Here is a 21,736-nt window from a genome sequence, read left to right on the forward strand (position 1 = left end):
AAATTCTCATATATATTACATTTTAAGTTTATCACCCCCAATTTTTAAGATTTATAACTTTATCATTGTGTAATTGAACTTTGGATTAAAAACACAGTAGCATTTTCATTAAAAAATAAATAAAATTCAGGTTGGGTGCAGCTACTCAGGAGACTGAAGCAGTAGAATCACAAGTCTGAGGGTAACCTGGCTAACTTGGGTGAGATCCTGTCTCAAAACTAAAAAGGCTGGGGTGTAGCTCAGTGGTATTGTGCTCCTATGTTTAATACAAAATTCCATGATAGATAGATAAGTGAACCTCTATTTTGATTGGTATCCATTTATTGACATTTACTAAATTTATAAATGAGAACTTATGAAAGATGAGCTAGAATTGGTGATTTTCTATACATTTTTATAAAGGACAATATGAGTGTTTGTTATTTGAAGATCAGGTGTGCATACCTTACATTTTGATCTTTCAAGATATTCATTCAGATATTCAAATATTCATTAACTACTTTATGCCAAGAACTATTCTAGGTGATGCACTATTTATGTTTCAATGATATAATATTTTGGTACTTTTTATGCTTTGTGAAATTTATATTCTTTCTTAGATTATTCAGTCCTTTATAATTTAAATATGACTTCATCCTAATGTTGCTGTTACAATTTATAAAGGAGACACACCTGTTTTTCCTTTAAATTATATAAATATTTTATTTTTTGAAGTTAATGAATCAAAGTAACTACTGTTTCCCACTGTTCCCAACCACCACTCCTCCTCCCAACCTTTGGCTCTTGGATGATCAAGACCAAGGTAATACTAATCTACAAAAGTTCTTCTTTTAAAAAATAATTTAAGCATGAACAAAAATCTTCTATCAAAATGGATTGAGTCGTAGTCCAGTTCCTAAAGGTGAGAATGGATTCACCTTTGCCCACATCAAAGCATCATTCAATGAAATAGCAGATTTCCCATCTTCAAGGAAAAATACAGGGCCCTGTACACAGTGAAAGTTGAAAAAAGAAAATATTAGATTATAAATTCATAACATTGTTTCAAGCTTCCAGAAACAGAATCACTGCAATAAGAACACTGGTGATATTCAGGCACTACAAATAGGAATTCAAAAAATATGAGAGAAAATTGTTTTTGTTCTGAACTGCTACCAAATATAAAAACATTTTCAAATATCTCATTATATTCTTATTTCTTGATGCCTGTGAAAATAGAATTTCATATTTTAATTTTAACTCTTTGTATACAGTAGTGTTACCAAGGATAATCATTATTACTGAAAAATCTGTTTGTTGCCACAAAGTTAACTTATTTTCTAAAAGCATATATCATAGAAAAATACTTAAATATACTTCACTATTTTAACCATGCAGCCTATGTCAAAATAGCTGGGGAAATTATTAAAGCTGGGAATTTCAATCATGCTTTACAGAAGGTGAAGAATATATATATTGCTCTATATATGCATATATAATATTAAATTACATTAAATCAAGCCACTTAAGGGCATATTTATACTTTACCTGCATCAGTTATTATGTATGCCCAGCTTAGTTATTGGGGGGGGGAACCTTTCAGTCTGTATTTCCTAGGAAATTTGTATTTCCTGTCTTGAAAGGCAACATGTAAAAATCACAAAATACAGTAAAAATTTTAGTTTCTTTAACTTAATAACCAAAAGCCTGATAGCTTTAAGACTTATTTTAAATGACATTTGTTGTTACAGAATCATTTCTAGATATTAGAAGTTGGTAGATAGATTCATATTAGTTGGTACTCAAAATTTCAAATAATAGTTCAAGCACATTAATTTTCTTTTGAAATAGAAATTTCCTGGGAGGGAAATTATGTATATTAGCCAGGTGTGCCTTAGTGTATTTGAGATAATAAGCAGATCCCTTCCTCAAAGTAGATTTAACTACAGAGAGGTTAGATGGTATTTATCAGGTCATTTGCTATCCTGAATGGAGAAAATGAATGCTAAGAGAGGGAGAAAAAAGAACCTGAAAGTAGCAATAATGGCACATAAAGGGCAGTGAGTGGTGCTGAAATATACTCCAAAAATTTCACAATATTTTACTCTTAATTAAAAGTTATTGAATTGATCTTATTACTTTGGTTCTTTATTTCAGAATAGAATTGGGTAATAAAGGTGTAGACAATGATGTATGCTGTGCTTTAGAACATTTCAGTGTGTTTTGAAGACTCTGGTTTACAGTGGCAAGCTAAGCTTTAGGTAGGGGTCTATATTAGTATCCAGCTCTTTCATTCATTTTGAGTGGCTGTCTCAAAAAATAACCTCATTCTCTGGCTGGCATGTCAACATTTGTAAGTTTTAACATTACATTAAAAATATAAGAGTTTACTGTTAAAATGTGCATGTATGTATGGGGGCTTTTAGTACAATTTGTAATCTCAATTAGCATTTCATGGAAGTCAGCTTTGTTTCCTTCAGGAGGACTCCTCCAACTAGTCCTGGCTCCAAGATGAAGACTTCTCTAGTTCTTCATGATAATGACACCATTGGGTCACATTGAGAGGCTCTAGCATCATTCATCATTGTTAATTTGTACAAGAGGGGAAATTATTTGGGAATTAGTCATCCCTCACGATTGACCCCAATAATTTTTAATTTTTGAAAAGTTTAGTAAATCATCGTAACATAATATCCCAATAATTTAACACAATTATCAAAAATTACATCCATCAGGTTTTAATGCTTTGTGTTTATACAACACAAATGGAAACTAGAAGGTTAAATTTAATCTGTTGTGATAAAATCATTTGTAACTGTTGACTGTTGCTTGGGCTCTCTTATTAAACTTCCCTCAGAATATAACCTGTATATATTTTAAAACATATTTGTTACTAAGCATACATATCATTTGTTACTAAGTGTATATATTACTTGAATTGCTTTTATGATAATATAATGACTTTCTCTGAATTTATTTTAGGGAGAAGAGTCCATTTATGCTAACTATTGTAGAAGCAGCATAGTACTATTTTCTTATGGGGCTCCATGCCTCATTATAGGTATCTATAGTTGTTTTAAAATAACATTTCAAAAATACATAAAAAGTTGAAATGAACATTTTATGTCTGACATTAAGCTGTACCTGGATTTTTAATCCCGTAAGACAAGACATGTGAATGTCACAATGACTTGGGAGATTTGATCCAGTCACATAATCTGGTCCAATAATTCCTTTGAGTGGTTCTTCCTTTAGTTTCTTTAATAAAGTTGTATAAACCATTCTTTGTGAATCAGAAGGGGGTGTATATGGCGATTCCTCTGATCTATATTTTCAACAAATATTAAATTTTCATTTTTATAGAATCACAGAATTATTGAGGTTTAGATTAGAAATAGTCTCTGATGATTATTTAGCTCTCCCCATCATAGGTAGAGGAAATCAATGTTAGATTTAAGTTAAAGTAAAACAACAACAACCAAAAAACTTTCAAAAGGCAGGAAAAACACCATTATAAATTATTACTAAATATGTGCTAAATAAATAAAGATTCATTCATTCTGCAAAAACTGATGAGACCATGCACATTTTACAACAATTTTGTCTATCACATTCACTTCCTTCAGTATTTCAATTTTTTTATCGTATCCACTCACTGATTGGTGGGCTGTGTGCAAGCTCTCCATGCATCCAGTTCCTCGGAAAGATGTTCAATTTTTAAGGGAACTGATACCTTTCGACGTTTTAATAGCTGGCTGAAATGTGAAAAGAAATTAACATATGGCATAAAAACTTAGATATCAGCAAAAACAAGTGAACTTCAATTTTGGACTTTAATAATTGTTCAGAAATGTATGTACATATACCTAAATGTAGTTATATACAGATATATACACACAGACATATATATCGACATTGTGTGTACATGTGTGTATATGCACTTGTATATTTAGCATTTAAATCACTGTCAAGTTCAAGATGCTCCAGAAACACTGGTTGCATAAATCACTGTCAGTAAATACATAAATGAACAGCATAATGTATGGAGAATGGCTATAGATTAGCTGAGCAATGTTGAATAACAGAGTGAGAGAGAATACTTAATTATCATTTTGATCATTTGATCCTATACAACAGAAATATAATGGCACCATGTAAAAGAAGGAGTAGATTTGAGAAGAAAGATTATTTTAATTCTGAGCATACTAAGTTTGAGACTGGAGCTTATCAGGCTGCTGGAATACGCCCATAGGAGCTAGCAGAGCAGGTTAGTCTGGTATAAATATCTATGAAGATATTCATAGAGGTGATAAGTGAAGCTAAAAAATGATGAGATTTCTGGAGAATAGTGTATGGAAAGGAAAAGGGAGAGAAGAGGAACAGAGATGTGGAAATAGAGTGAGATGGGGGCCAGGAAAGGGAAGAAGAGCAGGGGATGAAAGGGAATAAGCCTTTTGGGAATTGCATATTTAGTGGATTATGGAAACAAGCATAGGGAGCAGACAAGAAAACAAAGATGGTATTCTCAAAGAGAAGTTCTTTAAAATTAAGAATTCTTGAAGCTCTCTTTTTAAACTAACAAGTTTCCTTTAACTTAGATATATTCTCTCAAGTGTATCCTTAAATAAAAATAAATAAAAATCCTTTTTATTCTAATCTTAAATCTTAAATAAAAATACTTTTTATTCTTAATTTAAGCAATTATTTCCATTTCTTTATCATCACTGAGGCCATATTTAGCTGAATATATTTCATTAAACACTAATTCTGTGATACATCTTACTGTATCTTTTTAAATAATATCTTTTAATATTATTAAAACTATTTGAATTTTGGTTATGCTGCCTGCATAGAAAGATTTTTCCTTGAGTATGCCAACAGTATTAGTTCCATATAATTGTTTAGGTTGCACTAGGTAGCAGTTACTTCTTCATGAACACCATAAGGGTGAAGTAGTCAGTAATAAGAAAGGTATTTCTCTCAGGATCCTCCACCTCATCTAAAGGGTACTCAGAAAAATTGCTTATCTCAAAGCTCTCAGCATCCATAAATTAAAAAGGTAACCTACTGTGCCATTTAGCAAACTAATAGATTTTGAAATGTATTTTGGAAGTGTACTGGGGATTGAACTCAAGGGTACTCAACCACTAAGCCACATCCCAGCCTTATTTTGTATTTTATTTAGACAGGGTCTCACTGAGTTGCTTAGAGATTCACCATTGCTGAGGCTGGCTTTGAACTCATGATCCTCCTTTCTCAGCTGCCCAAGCCACTGGGATTACAGGCAGGTGCTATCATGCCCAGCCCCTTGAAATGTATTTTTATAGAAGGGACCGTGAATTTTATTTTGAGTATAATAAGTTTTAAGCATAATGGCTGAAGTTCAGGAAGCTGCTAGAAAATGCAGAAGTACATTATAATTGAATATAAAATAAGAAGTTACCTGTTACTCACAAATTCCATTTACTTTGCATTTTTCTGACAGATTGGAAAGTGAATATACCTAGTCTCCTAGCTATTTTAAAAGTAGAGTCACACAATTAAGGCCAGTGAGATGTAGGCATGAAGCCCCAGGAGAGCTTTCTTTCTTGCATAAAATTGTCTTGCTTGGAGAAAGCTCTTTGAAGTCTATCTTTTACCCTTAGTCTCTCTTTCTTACTTAGACTGTAGACATAATATATGCAGGGCTAGTAGCTATCCTGTAACCATGGAAAACCTATAGAAGGAGAAAGAAGCCAAGAATGTCAGAGTTGAAGGAAGGAAAGGATTCACGTCTTGATGGAATCAATGCATAGCTACGACAGTAATGCCTTTGTAAAGTGTCCTGACACATAAGACCAGTAAACCGTATGTGCTTAAGCTAGCATAAGATTTCCATCATTTATAGTCTAATGCATTTTAACTCATATATCTTATTGCTGCTTTATTAAAAAGAAGATGTTGATTAAATAAATCAATGCTTCTGATCCACTTAAGAGACTATCTGTTTTAAAAAGAATTTCTCTAATTTCATGATAGAAGAATTTTTTCTTTTACCTTGTGTACTCATAAAGTGCAGGAACAATGCTTTGGTACTGTCTTCTGATAGCCAATAATGCACCAATATAACCACATAATATAAGCAACTCATTTCGAGCTCTAAAAGAGAATATATATATATATACATTTCAAATTCTATAATTTGAGGCATAGAACATTACTTTTGTATATAGTTCTTGGATATATTATCTGTATGTGTATTTGTGTATATACACACACACATATATATTCTGTTCTTGTATATATATTCTGAGGATAACATTTGTAACAAAATATGTTTAGGAAATTTTCTAAACTTGAGGGAGATAACTTATTCATTAGTTAATAATTCTTATTCAGGACAAAGAATATCAACTACATTTCCTGCAGGGGAACCTGCTTGTCCCAGGTTGCAGAGTCATCTTTCATAGATACAACTAAAGAAAGAACCCCCCCCCCCCAAAGCCTTTCTTATAAATTATACCCAAGTCTCTGAGGGCCTAAGTCATATGATGATAATGTTTTAAAATGGTACATGAATTTAGGGTTGATGTCTATTTTTTACTTTCTGGCACTTGTATTTCTTTCCCCAGATGCTAATATGATGTTTTACACACAATAGGTAGTTAATAAATACAAGCATTAGTTTCTTGAGGACTTGAGGTCTAAAACTTCAGGACACTTTGAATTAACCTTTTTTGAGCCAGGTGTGTGTGTGTGTGTGTGTGTGTGTGTGTGTACACATAAGTAAATATATATACACACACTGGATAGTGTTAAATGGGACTGTTAATATTTAATTGCAGTCAATGACTGTATATTTTTAAAGAATATAACAAAAGTATAACTTTCTAGAAGTACAGCTGTCTGTCCAAGAGGATCCTATTTACTGATAGAAACATCAAAAATAATAGAACCATTTAAAAACATTGCATTGATTCTCTTGTATTTTAGAGAAAAAGTACTCACTCAGTGCATGTATGCAAGACTAAGTTTTCAGTACGAATATAACTCAACAGGTCAAGAATGGGATAAATGGTATCCAATGTCCAATTTGAACTACTGAGGTGTTCTGGAAGAACAAAATCAAATACAAGATTCTCTAAAAAATAATGTCAAAATTTGTTCATCTAATTTTTAATTTACATAATTCTCTAATGGTTAATCCTATATATCTATATCTATATATCTTATTTTCTAGATCAGAAGTATTTTTCTAGTCACTATCCGTCAGGTCTCCACATAATATTTCTCATTTTAAAATTCAGGATGGTCAGTGCTTGATTTTAAGGCTGTCAAGATGAACAAACGAATCAGATAAATTAAGTAGATTTAAAATTTATATTACCAATGATAAACTTACCTTTGACAAAGTCAATACCAATAGGAAGGGCTTTTTCAGGTTCTTGACTTAATAAATAATACTTTATAGATTCAAATACATTGCCATCTGCATGGGCTGTCTCAGCTAATTGCATACATTCTTCTACTGTGGGGAGTTTGCACTAGGAAATAATTGATTTAATGAGAATGTTACTAAGATTTATAGAAACAGCAATGGTATAAACACCAACTATTTACATATACCTGTTTTATTTATTAAAATTGCCAAGATAGATGTAATTAAAATTATTTTAATGAGCATATGTTTATATAAATATATTTAAGATATTTAAAACAATTTTTAAGATCTAAAGACAACAGATCAATCTTTAATATCTGAAAACAATAAGTTGTCAATAGCTTTTCATCAAATACCTAATAAAAGAGGTAGAATTAAATTTCCTGATTGTAATATTGAAATTAGTAACTAGGAATTCAATTTAGCAAAAAATACTAAAAATCAGTTTTTTTTCTTTTTTAGTTGTCCATGGAACTTTATTTTATTTATATGTGGTGCCGAGAATTGAACCCAGTGCGTCACATATGCTAGGCAAGCGCTCTACCACTGAGCTACAACCCCAGCCTGAAATCATTTTTTTCATAATATATGTACTGACCATTGGCAAAAACTACATTATATACAGCAAAACATCGAAGGTGCTTGATTACATGTTTTCTATATTATCATTTCACATAGCCTTTGAACCAAGTGACCTTATTTCAAAGAGGCTAAAAATGTACAAGTTCTAAAATCTGACATTTTGAAATTCCCCCATAAAGTTGAGATTTTGGTTCATGAAGTTTTATTATTACAAAATATACCTTATATACAAACAGAGATATGATAAATTGTGGTATAAAGGTATATTAAGAATTGTAATGCAAAAAAATAAGAGAGCTCATGTATAATGGCATAATTTGGCATGAACATACTTAATATACAGAGTTATGAAAAATGGGCTGTAAATAGATAATTATGAATGTAATGCATTCCACTATTGTCATGTATGAAATAAAGAAAAAAGAAAAAAAACCCAAAACTACATTCCTTATTGTTTTTTTGCTAAAATAGCCTTCAATTAAGTTGTTCTACTACCATAATATGAATAGTGATCGTTACCTTTTATATCAAGTTTCAATGTTTTATGATTTTTTAAAGCTTAAGAATGCTGAAGTCTGTTTCTAAGCAACATTGATAGTTTAATGCTTTTTCAATTTATTTGTTTATTTTTGCATTTATTCAATAGTTACATATTTCTCACTGTTTTAACAATTAGGTAGAATGAACATTTTAGATCTTTCAATATCTAAGAAAGTAACACAAAAAACTGAATTAAGGTGACGGTCACATAAACAGCTTTACATATTGCTTTCTTCCCCATCGTTATTCATGAATTGCCAATAATTTACTGAGCAACTAATATGGGCTAGGTATAGTGCCTGGCTAAATAAGAATATTTTTGTCCTATCTTAAAATTCACAAAATTATATGTTACCATAATGTTTGAATATAGTTTTTAATATTACTTCTTAAATTTTTTAGAGTTATTAACACTTTTACAAATATTCACTAGTCCTTTTAAAGAGTTACTAATAAAGTCTGAGAGTCTGGTTACATCCTTTTAGAATGTGGGATGAAAGTGAGGTAAATACCACTCTTTCTCCCATTATCAAGGTCAATGGTAAAAGCTGCAACTAGATAAGATAAATAAGTTATGGGGCTGGGGATATAATTCAGTTGGTAGATTGCTTGCCTTGCATGGACAAGGTCTTAGGTTTAATCCCCAGCAGTGCCCCCCAACCCCTCAAAAAAGTTCTGGTGTTCTGCTGCACAACAAGATGATTATAGTTAATAACAACATATTGTAAATTTCAAAATAATTAAAGGATATTAGAATTTCTTACTATAAGGAAATGATAAATATTCGAGGTGATTGCTAATTATTTTGATTTGATTATTCCACAATACATACATGAATCAAAATATCACTTTGAACCTATAAACATATACAACTTGTCAATTAAAAATAAATAAAACTATATCTACATAAACTTATCTAAGTCATTTAACCTCTCCAAATTTTGATATTACTCACTTGCCCCAGAGGATATCTGTTGGCATACATCCAAATACTATACAATAAATGTAAGATATATTTAAAAATAACCCTCTTGCCTCCTTCCACATACACTTTAATTTCAACGTAAAATAGCATTTAGTTGAATGTTAACAAAAGCAAAAGCGCAGCTTATTTTAAAAAGTAATTCAGGGGCTGGGGATGTGGCTCAAGCGGTAACGCGCTCGCCTGGCATGTGCGGGGCGCTGGGTTCGATCCTCAGCACCACATAAAAATAAAATAAAGATGTTGTATCTACCAAAAACTACAAAAAAATATTAAAAAATTCTCTCTCTCTCTCTCTCTTTAAAAAAAAAAGTAATTCAAAGTATGTGAAGTGTTTAAACGAGTTAAAATCTCCCATAATACCACAACCTACTGGTAATTCTGGACATTTATTCTTTCACCAGTGATTTCTCTGATACCACACACAAACTCTCATACTCACACACTGTTGGTCTATCTAAATTAACAATACTCAATAATTATATATTGTTGAATGAATGGGACTATTCACCCACTGGGGGAAAACTCAAGGCTCAAGTAAGCGGAAAAAAAAAAACAAAAAACTTAGCTCTCAAGTAAGTAAAAAAAAAAAAAAGTTATTTTGAAAGTTAACGATGAGAAAATATTTTATTGATATAAAATTTCTCAAGTATTCTATAAGTAATACACATGGTTATTTAAAAAATGAAATCAGATGGCATATTGATAGTTTTGTGATTTTTCTCTTTAACTACATTTTAAAGCCATCGTCTCATATCAACAAAAATAGGTGTTTTAATAGATTAATAGCACTGAAACACAGAAAGGTACTGTGACTTATATAAACATTTTTTGCTACTGTTAACCATTTTTGGTGTTTTATATATAACATTAGCATATAGATTTCTATGTTCTGCAAATGAACATTTTAAAGCACTTTAAAATAATGCATATGAATTTCTTTATATTTTATTTGAAAAAGATCTTGAATTGTCTGTTTAAAAAAATGTACACATACCTTCAGATGCAAAGTTACACAGTGGAAAGGGCTTTGAACTTGGAGTTGGGCTTGCTGAAGTTGAAATTCTCACTACACTTTTAACTATTAGGTAAGTTCCTTCCTTTTCTGAGTTTATTTTATTTTTATTTTTTTTTTGCAAAATAGGATAATATTCCTTGTTTCATGGTTTCATGAGACTTTAGTAATATACAAATATATATAAAAATTTAGAACAGTAATAGGCATACAACAGAAGCTCAATAAATATTATTTCTTTTTGTTATAATTATTTTGAAGTTTAAAGTATCCCAAAGGGATATTTGTTTTTCTTCATGTATCTCTATTTTCTTGAACCTGAAATTTATTAAATTATCACACTGCAATACACACTAGAATCATCACCATACCTTCTCATGAATATCATTTATTTCTTCAATAGACCCTGGGTAGAAAGCACAGAGTTTTACTAAATGTAGTTCATTATCAGGAATCATCAGGAGAAGATCGGCTGCCAAATTCCTGTTCATGTAACAAAAGGGGATGAAGTCATTGAGTAAAAGATCTAAAAATAATATAATGATTTCAATAGTAAGAGACTCAGATAATGAACCTTCTTTGCTTTTCTATTTATATAAACTACTAATTTCCCAATTGGTCATGAAACTCTTCTAAATGTAGGTTATAGAAAACCAACAGTATAAAGGATAAATGTATTATCAAATTACTAAATAATTTTTTAAAATCTAAACTTTATATACACAAGTCCCTACATATTTATAATCAATATTATTATTACAGAATAATTTTCTAACAAAATTAAGTAGTATTGAATATGTTCTTTGGAGCAAATTATAAAGCAAATTTTGTGAAAGCTAACTCTCATCAATTTCCCTTCCAACAATGGAAAATCTATTATCAGTTCACTGAAATCTTTAGAATATTAGCTATTATAAGCTTAGACATTTTAGTATAATGCATATTTCTTAAACTTTAAGTAGAAATTGAAGACAGAAATGTAGTTTTTGTTAAAGATTTAATCAACAGAATAAAACACTTAAGGGTTTTAAAAATGTAAAATCCTATGAGATTCACTGCCTTACACTGAAAATATTGCTTATAAAACCAGTTTTTCAAATCACTAGGTGAGGAGTTTTGGTCTGCATGCATCATAATTGAGAAAACATCTAATTTTCGATGATTTAAGATGTTTAGATATCAACAAATTAATATATAATGTATGACTTAAAATAGAGGATATTTCAAATGAGAATTTATAAAGTTAGGTACCAGGGACTTCATCTTGGTTTTGAAGACTTCAGTAAAGTATACATTGGTCATTTATTGCCTAATCAAGAATGCAGAGTATAGAATAGAAATAGAGATGATTTATATTTCTGATGTCAAATACAAAAGTTAATTTAAAAAATGTTCACATACATATGCATACCACAAACTACTAGAACAATAACAAATTAGGCATACTGTAAGGTTTTAGAATAAAAAACTTTAGTGGGGTACCATAAAATTCTATATAAAATATTTTAATAATTCAAAATTCCACAAATAAATAATTTTCCATATCATGTCAATGGAGAATTGGTAAAAGATTACAATGTTTTTATGTATTATTTTCCCCTAGCCACTTCATAATTAAACATGTTTCCCAAACTGACAATATTTCTATTACCATTAGTGAGATAAATTTTTGAATGTTTTTATAAGTTCCAAATAAGTTTACCTGTTATTACTGGAGAGTATAAATGACTTTATGTATTTCGTGATACCAAAATTTTATAGCAGTTTTAAATAATGTCCATGATAATACTTTATTCTCTATAAAGTGTCTGTACTAAAACTATACTTAAACTTGCTAACTTCAGACAAATCCTGAATTTCTTGAGTATAATTCCATTTCAATAGAGAGAAATTTGTAGTAAGGCCAGCTAATTTTATTCATTCTTCACTTCCCTATTTTTTTTTTAAATTGAGTACATTGATGAGGGTGATGGGGCGTGTGCTCCTGCATATACATATTTAAGTATAAAATGATACAGAACAACCAAATTATATAAACTCTTGAATGCCACTATGAGAACAAGTATTTCTTTTTTCTTTTTCTTTAGCTAAAGTAGCTATTGTTTGTTACTGTAGAAAGGTATGGTTCATTTACTGTACATATTTTAAGTATCATGAATGATTTTGTGCCTAGGTTATAGGAGCTATTCTTTATTAACTTGGTGGTTAGATTTTATATAATTTATATATATAAAAAGGCATGCTATAAAGCAAAGTGAAAATAGTTATTGAGCATTTTTTAATATAGATATAGTACTTAAATACTCAAAACAGTATAGAATTAAAAAAAATAAAAATCTTTAAAAATAAACTAATACCTGTATCCAACAGATGGAAAGCTAAAAAGAAAACATTGAACATGAATATTATAAATATGTGAATATCAAGAAGGAAATTTATACCAGTAAATACATGGGGTGTTTTTGGTTTATAAAATTATGAGCATTGTCTTTAAGTCATGCAGCTATTTTTATTTGTTTTCAATCTGTGGAATTCATTAATAGTCATGAAGATTACAGATTTCTTCTAGAAATAAACTTAACCAGCACCTCATAGCTCAGAATTTGAACTTTATCCTGGTTTCTATACATATCTAGGGCTTTATAAAGGAAGAACTCTTGGTGGGGGATAGTAAACAAGGCAATATAAATTTATTTTTTAAATTAAAAATATAGCTAGTTGAAAGATTCTAATGATATTTTTAATATAATATGCATTTGCTAATGTTTTACCTTCACTTTAAAAATATTAATTCCATTTCATTAGATTTCATTAGGCCTTTTGGCATGAAGTCAGCCTTATTTGTAAGGAAATAATTTGAGTAAACTTATGCTTTGGGACAGGTCTAAATCAAGTCATAATAACTACATAATTGACTATTATAGTTCTTGACAGAAAGATTTAATTCTCTCCCAGGATAGTCATTATTAAATACACTTAAGTGTGAAGTTGATGGTGGGGTACTACCACATTTTGGTGGGGAAGTGAGTTCTTACATCACTAAGATGTGTATAAAAATTAGAATAACCATGGGATTCTTGATTTGCTGTGAAATTCCTAGATCCCAACTGAAAAGGATAATAGAAAGTGTGCTTTCTCCTCTGCCCCCCAACACCAAGTTAGCCACAGATGAAGGAGATGGTATACAGTAGTAGCTAAGAGCTCCCATTTTGGAGCCAGTCTATGTACTTTTGAATCTCAGCTTTACCACTTAACCGAGACCTCAGGCAAACCAATACTTGCCTCACAGGACTTAATGATTTATGACACGAAAAGTGTTTAATGTAGTGCTTGGCACACAATAAGCAGTATAACATGTTAATTAGTCATGATAATTAAGTTCATTCGGAAACTTCTTGAGGTCCTAAGTATTTTGTTGAAAGAGAAGATAAAATTCTGAATTCATTTTTATTCAACAAACTGTATTGAATGACAGATAGCGTCCCATCTTTCCTAAAGGTGTCTTTCTAATGATGGACTGCCTGAACTAAGAACAAGGCTCTGCAGATCTGAGTGAGAACTGCTTTAATCTAGAATTCCAGGTTTCCCCTGGGAATTCCCTGGGTCCAACTCTTAAGAGGACTTCAAGAGTTCAGGGAGAGGGAGGGCCTGTTCTAAGTCTTCATCAAAACTATATATTTTTTATTGTTTTCCCTTAGAAAAGTAACTTTATTTTCATGCCTTAAATTAGGATACAAGATCTCACAAGAATAGGTATAGATGTGCAAAGTTTTAAGAGGTGGGATTGTGTGGTCTTGATGAATTTAAGAAGTGCACATTTGTTGTCTCCTAACTCTTTTTTTTTTTTTTAAATTATTTTTTCGGCAGACACAATATCTTTATTTTTATGTGGTGCTGAGGATCCAACCCAGGCCGCACGCATTCCAGGCGAGCGCGCTACCACTTGAGCCACATCCCCAGCCCTGTCTCCTAACTCTTGAGGTGCTTGAAACATTATGGAGCTACACCTGACTACTTCGGAAGCGGTCATGGTAGATTTCATTATATAACCATGGTAGTTCTCACCTGTCCTATCATCATATAGTGTCCTAATACATATCAAATGTAATTTATAATATTTCAAAAATGCATGTAATCACTATAAAATTATTCTTTCAATTTGGAAGTTCTTACCATATTGGAATCATCATGCATTTTCTTGCCAGTAATTCTAGGGCATAGTGAGTTGCTGGTGCTGCAGATTCTCCTAGTACCATTCCCACACAGACGGCCAACTCCAGTTCATTTCCACGAATCAGGTATGCCATAGCAAGCTTGCTCAAGAAGAAAATAATTTCTTCAGTTGCATAGATGCTGGGTAAGATCATCACTCCCCTCCAAGCTCATAAAGTAGATAAAGTAGTATTAACCTATAAATCAATTATTCTTATAAAGTATCGTTATATTCCTGTACAGTAAGAGTAATTGCGATTTTCAAATGAAAAATCTTGATAATGAGACATATGAGAAATTGATCAGGTCAGAATTGAAGACTTTAGAACTCTTGCTTCTATTTTTGCATTTAATAATACTCGGCTATATCCTCAACACATCCTTCAGTTTTTCAGAAAAAAAATATAAATTTGAAAAGTTTCTACAAGATTGTACAATAATATTAAATCATTCCCTAAAGCCAGTATTTCTAAGGATAAGTGCAAAATAGAACCTCTGTATTTTCCTTTTTACGTGAATGGGTCAAGTGTAATGTGCCTTAAAAATAAAATTTGTGATGAACATATAAAAGTATACTTAAATACAAGTGCTTTAGTTTGTATCAGTTCTCATAATCCTAATAACTACAAGTGAAATATGTAAGGTAGTTACACTTTTTCATTTTGGGGCTGAGGACATCTGAGATTCTGAGAGATTAAGTGATCTGATCAAAGTCAATTTGTGTTAGAAACAGAACTAAGATCCTTGAATTCCATGTCTAGTGATTTTTTTTTTCCTTCATCAGACTATCAATTCTCACCTATGATGAATTATTTAAAGCAAGATTGTTAAAATACATATCATGTTTTAAAAATTAATCAAGATATTTCATAGTCTATAGCATTTGTGTGTGCTAATTTGGCAAGTAATCACTCAGGTTTAGAAGCATACAAACCAGAATTTACGTAGAAGTCACCCCTCAAACACCATGACACATCTAATGAGGTTTTCAATCACAAGCACAAATTTGAAATGTTGTACCTCAATATTATCTACAGCTAGATGGCAACATGCAGCGAGTACTGCTCGACCATCCTGAAAATACCATTCTGCCAGTTCTTTACTGACTTTGTGGAGGAGTCTAGAATGAAAGAAAAAAAGAAATATTCTTTATTAATGCAAGAATTCCATCATAAGTGTGAATAATGTCCTTTTCAAAGGGGGATTAAGGGACCTAACAGGTTTTAATTTGACATCCTTGATTTAGGTCTAAACCTTATTTAGGAAAAAATTCAGGAAAGCAGTCTCTCCAAATATATGCTCTGGTAGTCCTCTCCAGCCTTAGCACCTAAACTCTAAGAAGAAAAGCCTGATTTTTAAAGCTTCCATTCTCTAATGGGTAAATTATGACTCACATGTATAATGTTTAGCTTTAGAAGAATCACAGGTTGAAATGAATTTTTTCAAAATTTAGGTGATGCCCAAGATATGACTTGTGTTATATTAGGTCTTAAAATGCCAAGTTTTAAAATGGCAGAGAATAGGAGCAAAGATTCAGGAATTACTACATGATTCCCAGCACATTACTACTCATTAACATTTCACGATCCTTCTGTAGTTTCTGAAAGTCTGAAAAGTTTAATTATCTTATTGTCGAGGTCCATAATAGGCACCAATAGAGGGGGTGGGAAAGATAGACTAAGGGTGAAAAATTCTAATTTCTGCTTCTTTTATAATATAACCAACTGTATGGACATCCTACTTAAAAGAGGAATAAGTGTTATTCTATTCTACACACTGATACTAGCATCATGGGATTATAGACACTATGGGGATATTACATATACTCACTTTACAGTGAATCATCAATAAACAGCATACCTTATTTTACTACCTTGTCCTCCCCAACAGGTTCAATCAGTTTTTAAAGTATTTATGTGCTTTAATTGCTCTCTCTCTCTCCTGAAATGCATGCTACTTTTCTGGAAGTTACATAAAATGCATGTAGATTGTGTCTACATGCCTGACATTTTTTTAATTATCCAGGGATAAAAGCTGTCATGGAACTCCATGTGAGAAATGCAGTTGATCATAAGGCAGCAAGTCCTCAAAGAAGGATGTGCTACATAACCTCAAAAACTTCTAAAGAAAACCAACTACAAAAAAATTCTAACCCAAAATAAAGAGTAGATCACTTACTCATCAAAGTCTTCCTTGTAGATATCATCAGAATATGAAGCTCCTTTAGGTGTAGAAACATGCAAGTTTTGCATATTCCCCTCGCATGCAGCCTAGGGGGTTTAATTAAACTTTTAATTAATGTTTAGCTATATAACTGACAAATTTAAAAATATTGTTTGTAGCAAATTACATTTAAATCATGTTGAAAGTTTATATGATTTGGAAAGAACCTTAGAATTTGAAAATAAATAAAATGTAACTCCATTGTGAATACCAACTTGAAGCTTCCAGTAAATGATTACTAAATAAAAGTTGTTCAAATACATGGTATATCACAGTGAACAGCATGTGAAAAGTTCAGAGTTCTGAGATGCCTGCCTATTTAAAAATCTAAAATAAGTTCAGTATGACCACAGCAAAGATAGTATGATAAAAATGTTGAAGCAGAAGGCTGGGGAGGTGGGTTGAAACCAAGCTATCTATGACTGTCAACCACTTGCCTATGAGAACAATATTCTCCATTCCTCATACCCACCCACCAAAGTATGTGGCTGCTATATTTATGAGGTTTTACCTGTGCAACAAGCAGAGCTTCTTTAAGCTGACCTCTTGACATAAAAAAATTTACTAGCTTTCTCACATCACCAGTGGCTATGCAGTAAGGAATGACATCATCCTTATCTTCCTGGATTAATTGGTCAGCTCTCCTAATAAAATAAAATTTTTATTATACTATATTAAATTAAAGCAAAATATTAATTTCAAGGTTTTCAGTTGGACTGATATTTTCTGAAATCATGTCTAAAATTTGTAGCAAATTTCATAAAGCTTTTGGGGACATCATTTAAAGAAATACAGATTTTATAATGAATTCACATATAGAAGACATAAAAGTTATATAAGATAATACTACAGATATATATTTAGCCTTATAACACTACATTTTCATTGTATTTTAATCATTTGCTAAAATGAACAATGTATTTGAAAGTAAGTTGTAAAATGGAAATATGACTGTATATTTACTCTCAATTGGATTAATCAAATATGTGGATGTCTACGTAAAGACAGAATCTTATGTGTTTTAATAAGAATAACAATGAACAGAGAGCCTCTTAAGTTGAAGTAGTATTAAAAAGGATAATAAATATTGATAATAAAATGCAAAATACTGTAAGTAACCCAAGCAAAGATCTTTAAAGATAAATTAATATTCCAGACATATGAGGGGAAAACAGGGATCATGATTCTGGATACTGAATGGTATACATGTATCTGTTTCTGTGTATCTGTATTTCCGTACTCATCACTATCTGTCTCCCTGAGTCCTAAATATTTTCTCAATGATCAATCTAGTTCATTCTATCCTAAAATTTAACTCAAGTTTTGTTCCAGATTAACCTGGTATATATAATTTATGCTGGCATTTAAATATGCTGAAGTTTAACTTCTAATCTTTAGGTTGATAGAGGAGATAATTTTCATGTTGTTCATCTAACTTCCAGTTAACCATCTCTAGTTCATAGACTCAACTGGGTACTCCTCAACAGCCTTTACTTCTCATCCTGATTTCCTCATAGTAGATGTTTAGAAAATACTCTACTCTCCTGGACATTTTGGAAGCAGAGTCAAGAGAGTTCCAATCAAACTCTCTACATGACGGCCTGAATGGGCTGGATCTATAAAATATAAACCTCAGGATTTGTGGGGAGATCATTTTATGCCCATTATTTGGAGTAAAGAGCAGAAAAAAATCGGGTGTTTGCTGATGAAGATCAATGAAATACAATTGGAAGCATTGTCTGTATTCCCATCTGCAACTTCCCCTCCCTCCCATTGCCTCCCTTAGCCCCTTCTAATCTTGTCTCAGTCTCCTTTCTGGCCAAGCAGCTCTTAAAGTTAAGGATACCTTCCATTTGTACAGATTTATTCTGAGTTACCGAATCAAGATTATCTATTTGACATTCCTATTAAAATCACAAAGGAATCTATAACTCATCATGTCCAAAGAGAACTAAGGATCTTATGTCTCCTTTGAATGAAATAATCTCCTAAATTTCACTTTTTTGGGGTTGTTGGTTTTTTGTTTTGAAATCCCAGTGAATAGCAACAGTGTTTCAAAACCTAAAACTGAGGAATTATTTGTGACACCTTCCTCACCACTATTACCAAGTCCAGCTAATTTTAAATCCTATATATGTCAATTTTTTCCACTTTTCTCCCCCATTACCATTTAACTGTGCCACTGTTGTCTCCTGACATGATTGTTCTCATGCTCTTCAACTCGTCTCCTCATATTTGCTATTGACCTTCTCTAATCTGTTCTTGATACTTTAGCCTGTGTGAACTTTCAAAATGAAATTCTGATCAGGTCACTTTCTACTCTGTTTAAAGTTTTTAATGTCTTCAGTTGCTCATAGGATAAAAAAGAAAGAAAGAAAAAGAAAAAGCTTAACATGTTACAAAACCCCCAAACATTTAGCTCCTAACTACCTTTTTCTCTTTCACTTGGCGCCATGCCCAATGCTGGCTTCTGTACTCTAGCTATCTTAACACCCTTTTAGTTCCTAAATGGCATAAAATTAAGCTTTTGCTGAGGTTGAAACAGTGTTTTATGAAATAAGTCTCTGCTGCTGTCCAGACTTTATTAATGAGTAAGTGGGAGCAGTAACTTTCACAAGTATGTTTTGAGGGTAGAGAAATCTATAAATATCTGTGATTCTGGGAGCTTATAGTCTGAAAATGAGAGTCAGCTTATTGCTTAGCTTTCTTTTGGGGCAGCAGGTGCTGAGGAACAGTCTACTTTCCCAGGGAAATATGTAAATCCTTCTGGATTTCATGTTTATCCTTTGACTGGTTTTAAAGCTATAAACCATGAGGAACTGAAGATTGGTGGTAGCTACCAAAAGTTGGGAGAGAAGCAAAGAACTGATTCTTCCCCAGAGCTTCCAGTTGTAACCAATTTTGCCAACAAATTGATTATGGACTTTTTACCTCCAGAACCATGAAGGACACATTTCTACAGTTTTATGCCATCCAGTTTGTGACAGCTTGTTACAGCAACCCTAGGAAATGGATCCACCTGAGAAAAAATCTTGTTGGTTTATAGCACTCTAAAACAAGGACATTTAGGTACGTTTTCTCGGTGGTCAATCCATTCTCTATCATCAGTACCTTCCTTATACCCGAGAAGAAATGGCAGAATTCAATGTCTCCTACTAGACTGTAGATTAGATTCTACAAATAATAGAATATTATATTGATAGCCCTCAGAAAATCTTTTTACTTTTATTTCAATAGTGATATTAATCAGTAAGCATGTTTTCTGGTTTGCCTTTGCCTTCATTTATATGGGGAAATTTGTCTTCTGTCTTCATCAGAGGAAAGGACAAATATAAGAATATCAGAATGATTTGTAACCAATTTATTAATCTTTTATAAGTAGATAGAAAAATTCATATATTAAATAAGACAACATAAGAAAAAATCTGAAGAGACACTACCACATTTACATATTGCTTCTATTTTAGCATATGATTTTTTTTTATTGTTGGTTGTTCAAAACATTACATAGTTCTTGATATATCATATTTCACACTTTGATTCAAGTGGGTTATGAACTCCCATTTTTACCCCGTATACAAATTGCAGAATCACATCAGTTACACATCCTTAGCATATGATTTTAAAACATCTACGTGGATGCAGACAGTTGGTCTTACCTCTGCATTAACTTCTTCCAGTATTTCACAGAGACCCCTGGTGCAATTGACAGGGCTTTGTCCCACTAGGATCACAGGCAAGAAGGATAAAAACATACCTATTTTGATTATACTTATATCAGGGTTTTAAATGAATTCATATTTATAATACAGAACTTTTAGAGTTCTTGAATTTTCAGGAATATTTTTGTATTCTATCTAATGCATTCCACACAGACTAAATATTACCATGTTGTAAAATAAAATCTGTGAAATTTTAGTATTTAACAGGCAAAATCCAATCACAAACCTAGAGAGAAAGAAAGAGAGAAGGAGGGCTAGAAGAAGCAAAATTGAGACAGGAAGGAGATGAAAAGATAGTAACTAAGGTGTATAGAAAATACTGTAACTCATATTCTAACACAACACCAAAACAATTTGTTCTATGGTGTTTATATTCAAAATAATACTGAAATTTTTAATTTTAACATTATTTGATTGAAGAAATACACCATTTACTTCTCTTTTTATTTTTTTCATATTCATTTTATAAAATTTATTCTCATTTCTATCCTTATAATCAATAATGTTTGTCTTATTTTAAAAACTAGACTGCTATTGAGGAGCTCATTATTCAGTTAAGGCCAATTATGACTAATTTGAAAATATGAAATTTTCTGAATTCAAGTTCTAAAAGGATATGAAGAGAAAATATACTGAAATATCACTACATGAATCAAAATTTTCACTTAATTAGACTTTCCAAAATAATGGAGTTCTACTGCAATGAAGCCTTAAAAATTAGTAATTAACTTAAGATAACATTGACTTTTAAATAGTTCATTTCTGAAAATACATATTTAAAATCATGTTACCTGAAAGGTACCCTATAATAAGTTTTAGGAGAAATGTATTTATTATAGTAGGGGAAATGGAAGAAAAATGTTGGAATATAGATTATTAACTTTGAATCCACCAAGCTCTTTCAATAAAAACATAACAGTTCTCTCTGATATGTGGATACTAACACACAGTGAGGAGTAGGGGAAGAATAGAAATTCAGTGGATTAGACAAAGGGGAATGAAGGGAAGGGAGGGGGCATAGGAATAGGAAAGACAGTGGAGTCAATTTCATTTAATCTTTC

The 21,736-nt window shown here is 31.5% G+C and overlaps 1 protein-coding gene across 9 annotated transcripts in view; it reads right to left on the minus strand.

The window, feature by feature from the left end:
• Wdr17 (WD repeat domain 17) overlaps positions 1-21,736 on the minus strand; it is a 103,234-nt gene continuing 81,498 nt past the window's right edge. For 5 of the 9 annotated variants that reach the window (XM_048791939.1, XM_048791941.1, XM_048791935.1 and 2 more), the window contains 13 exons: positions 20,613-20,677; positions 17,465-17,597; positions 16,909-17,000; positions 15,751-15,850; positions 14,692-14,831; positions 12,876-12,896; positions 10,890-11,001; positions 7,361-7,502; positions 6,967-7,069; positions 6,016-6,117; positions 3,636-3,734; positions 3,124-3,304; positions 1-986 (listed from right to left, as the gene is read on the minus strand). In XM_048791939.1, the coding sequence (XP_048647896.1) occupies positions 867-986; positions 3,124-3,304; positions 3,636-3,734; positions 6,016-6,117; positions 6,967-7,069; positions 7,361-7,502; positions 10,890-11,001; positions 12,876-12,896; positions 14,692-14,831; positions 15,751-15,850; positions 16,909-17,000; positions 17,465-17,597; positions 20,613-20,677 (1,410 nt within the window). In that variant the 3' untranslated portion in view covers positions 1-866. The remainder of the gene's footprint in view (positions 987-3,123; positions 3,305-3,635; positions 3,735-6,015; positions 6,118-6,966; positions 7,070-7,360; positions 7,503-10,889; positions 11,002-12,875; positions 12,897-14,691; positions 14,832-15,750; positions 15,851-16,908; positions 17,001-17,464; positions 17,598-20,612; positions 20,678-21,736) is intronic. The other 4 variants (XM_048791937.1, XM_048791942.1, XM_048791938.1 and 1 more) reach the window with 3 other exon arrangements.

The sequence above is a fragment of the Marmota marmota genome, unplaced genomic scaffold (assembly GCF_001458135.2).
Source record: "Marmota marmota marmota unplaced genomic scaffold, marMar, whole genome shotgun sequence".
NCBI classification, from domain to species: domain Eukaryota; kingdom Metazoa; phylum Chordata; class Mammalia; order Rodentia; family Sciuridae; genus Marmota; species Marmota marmota.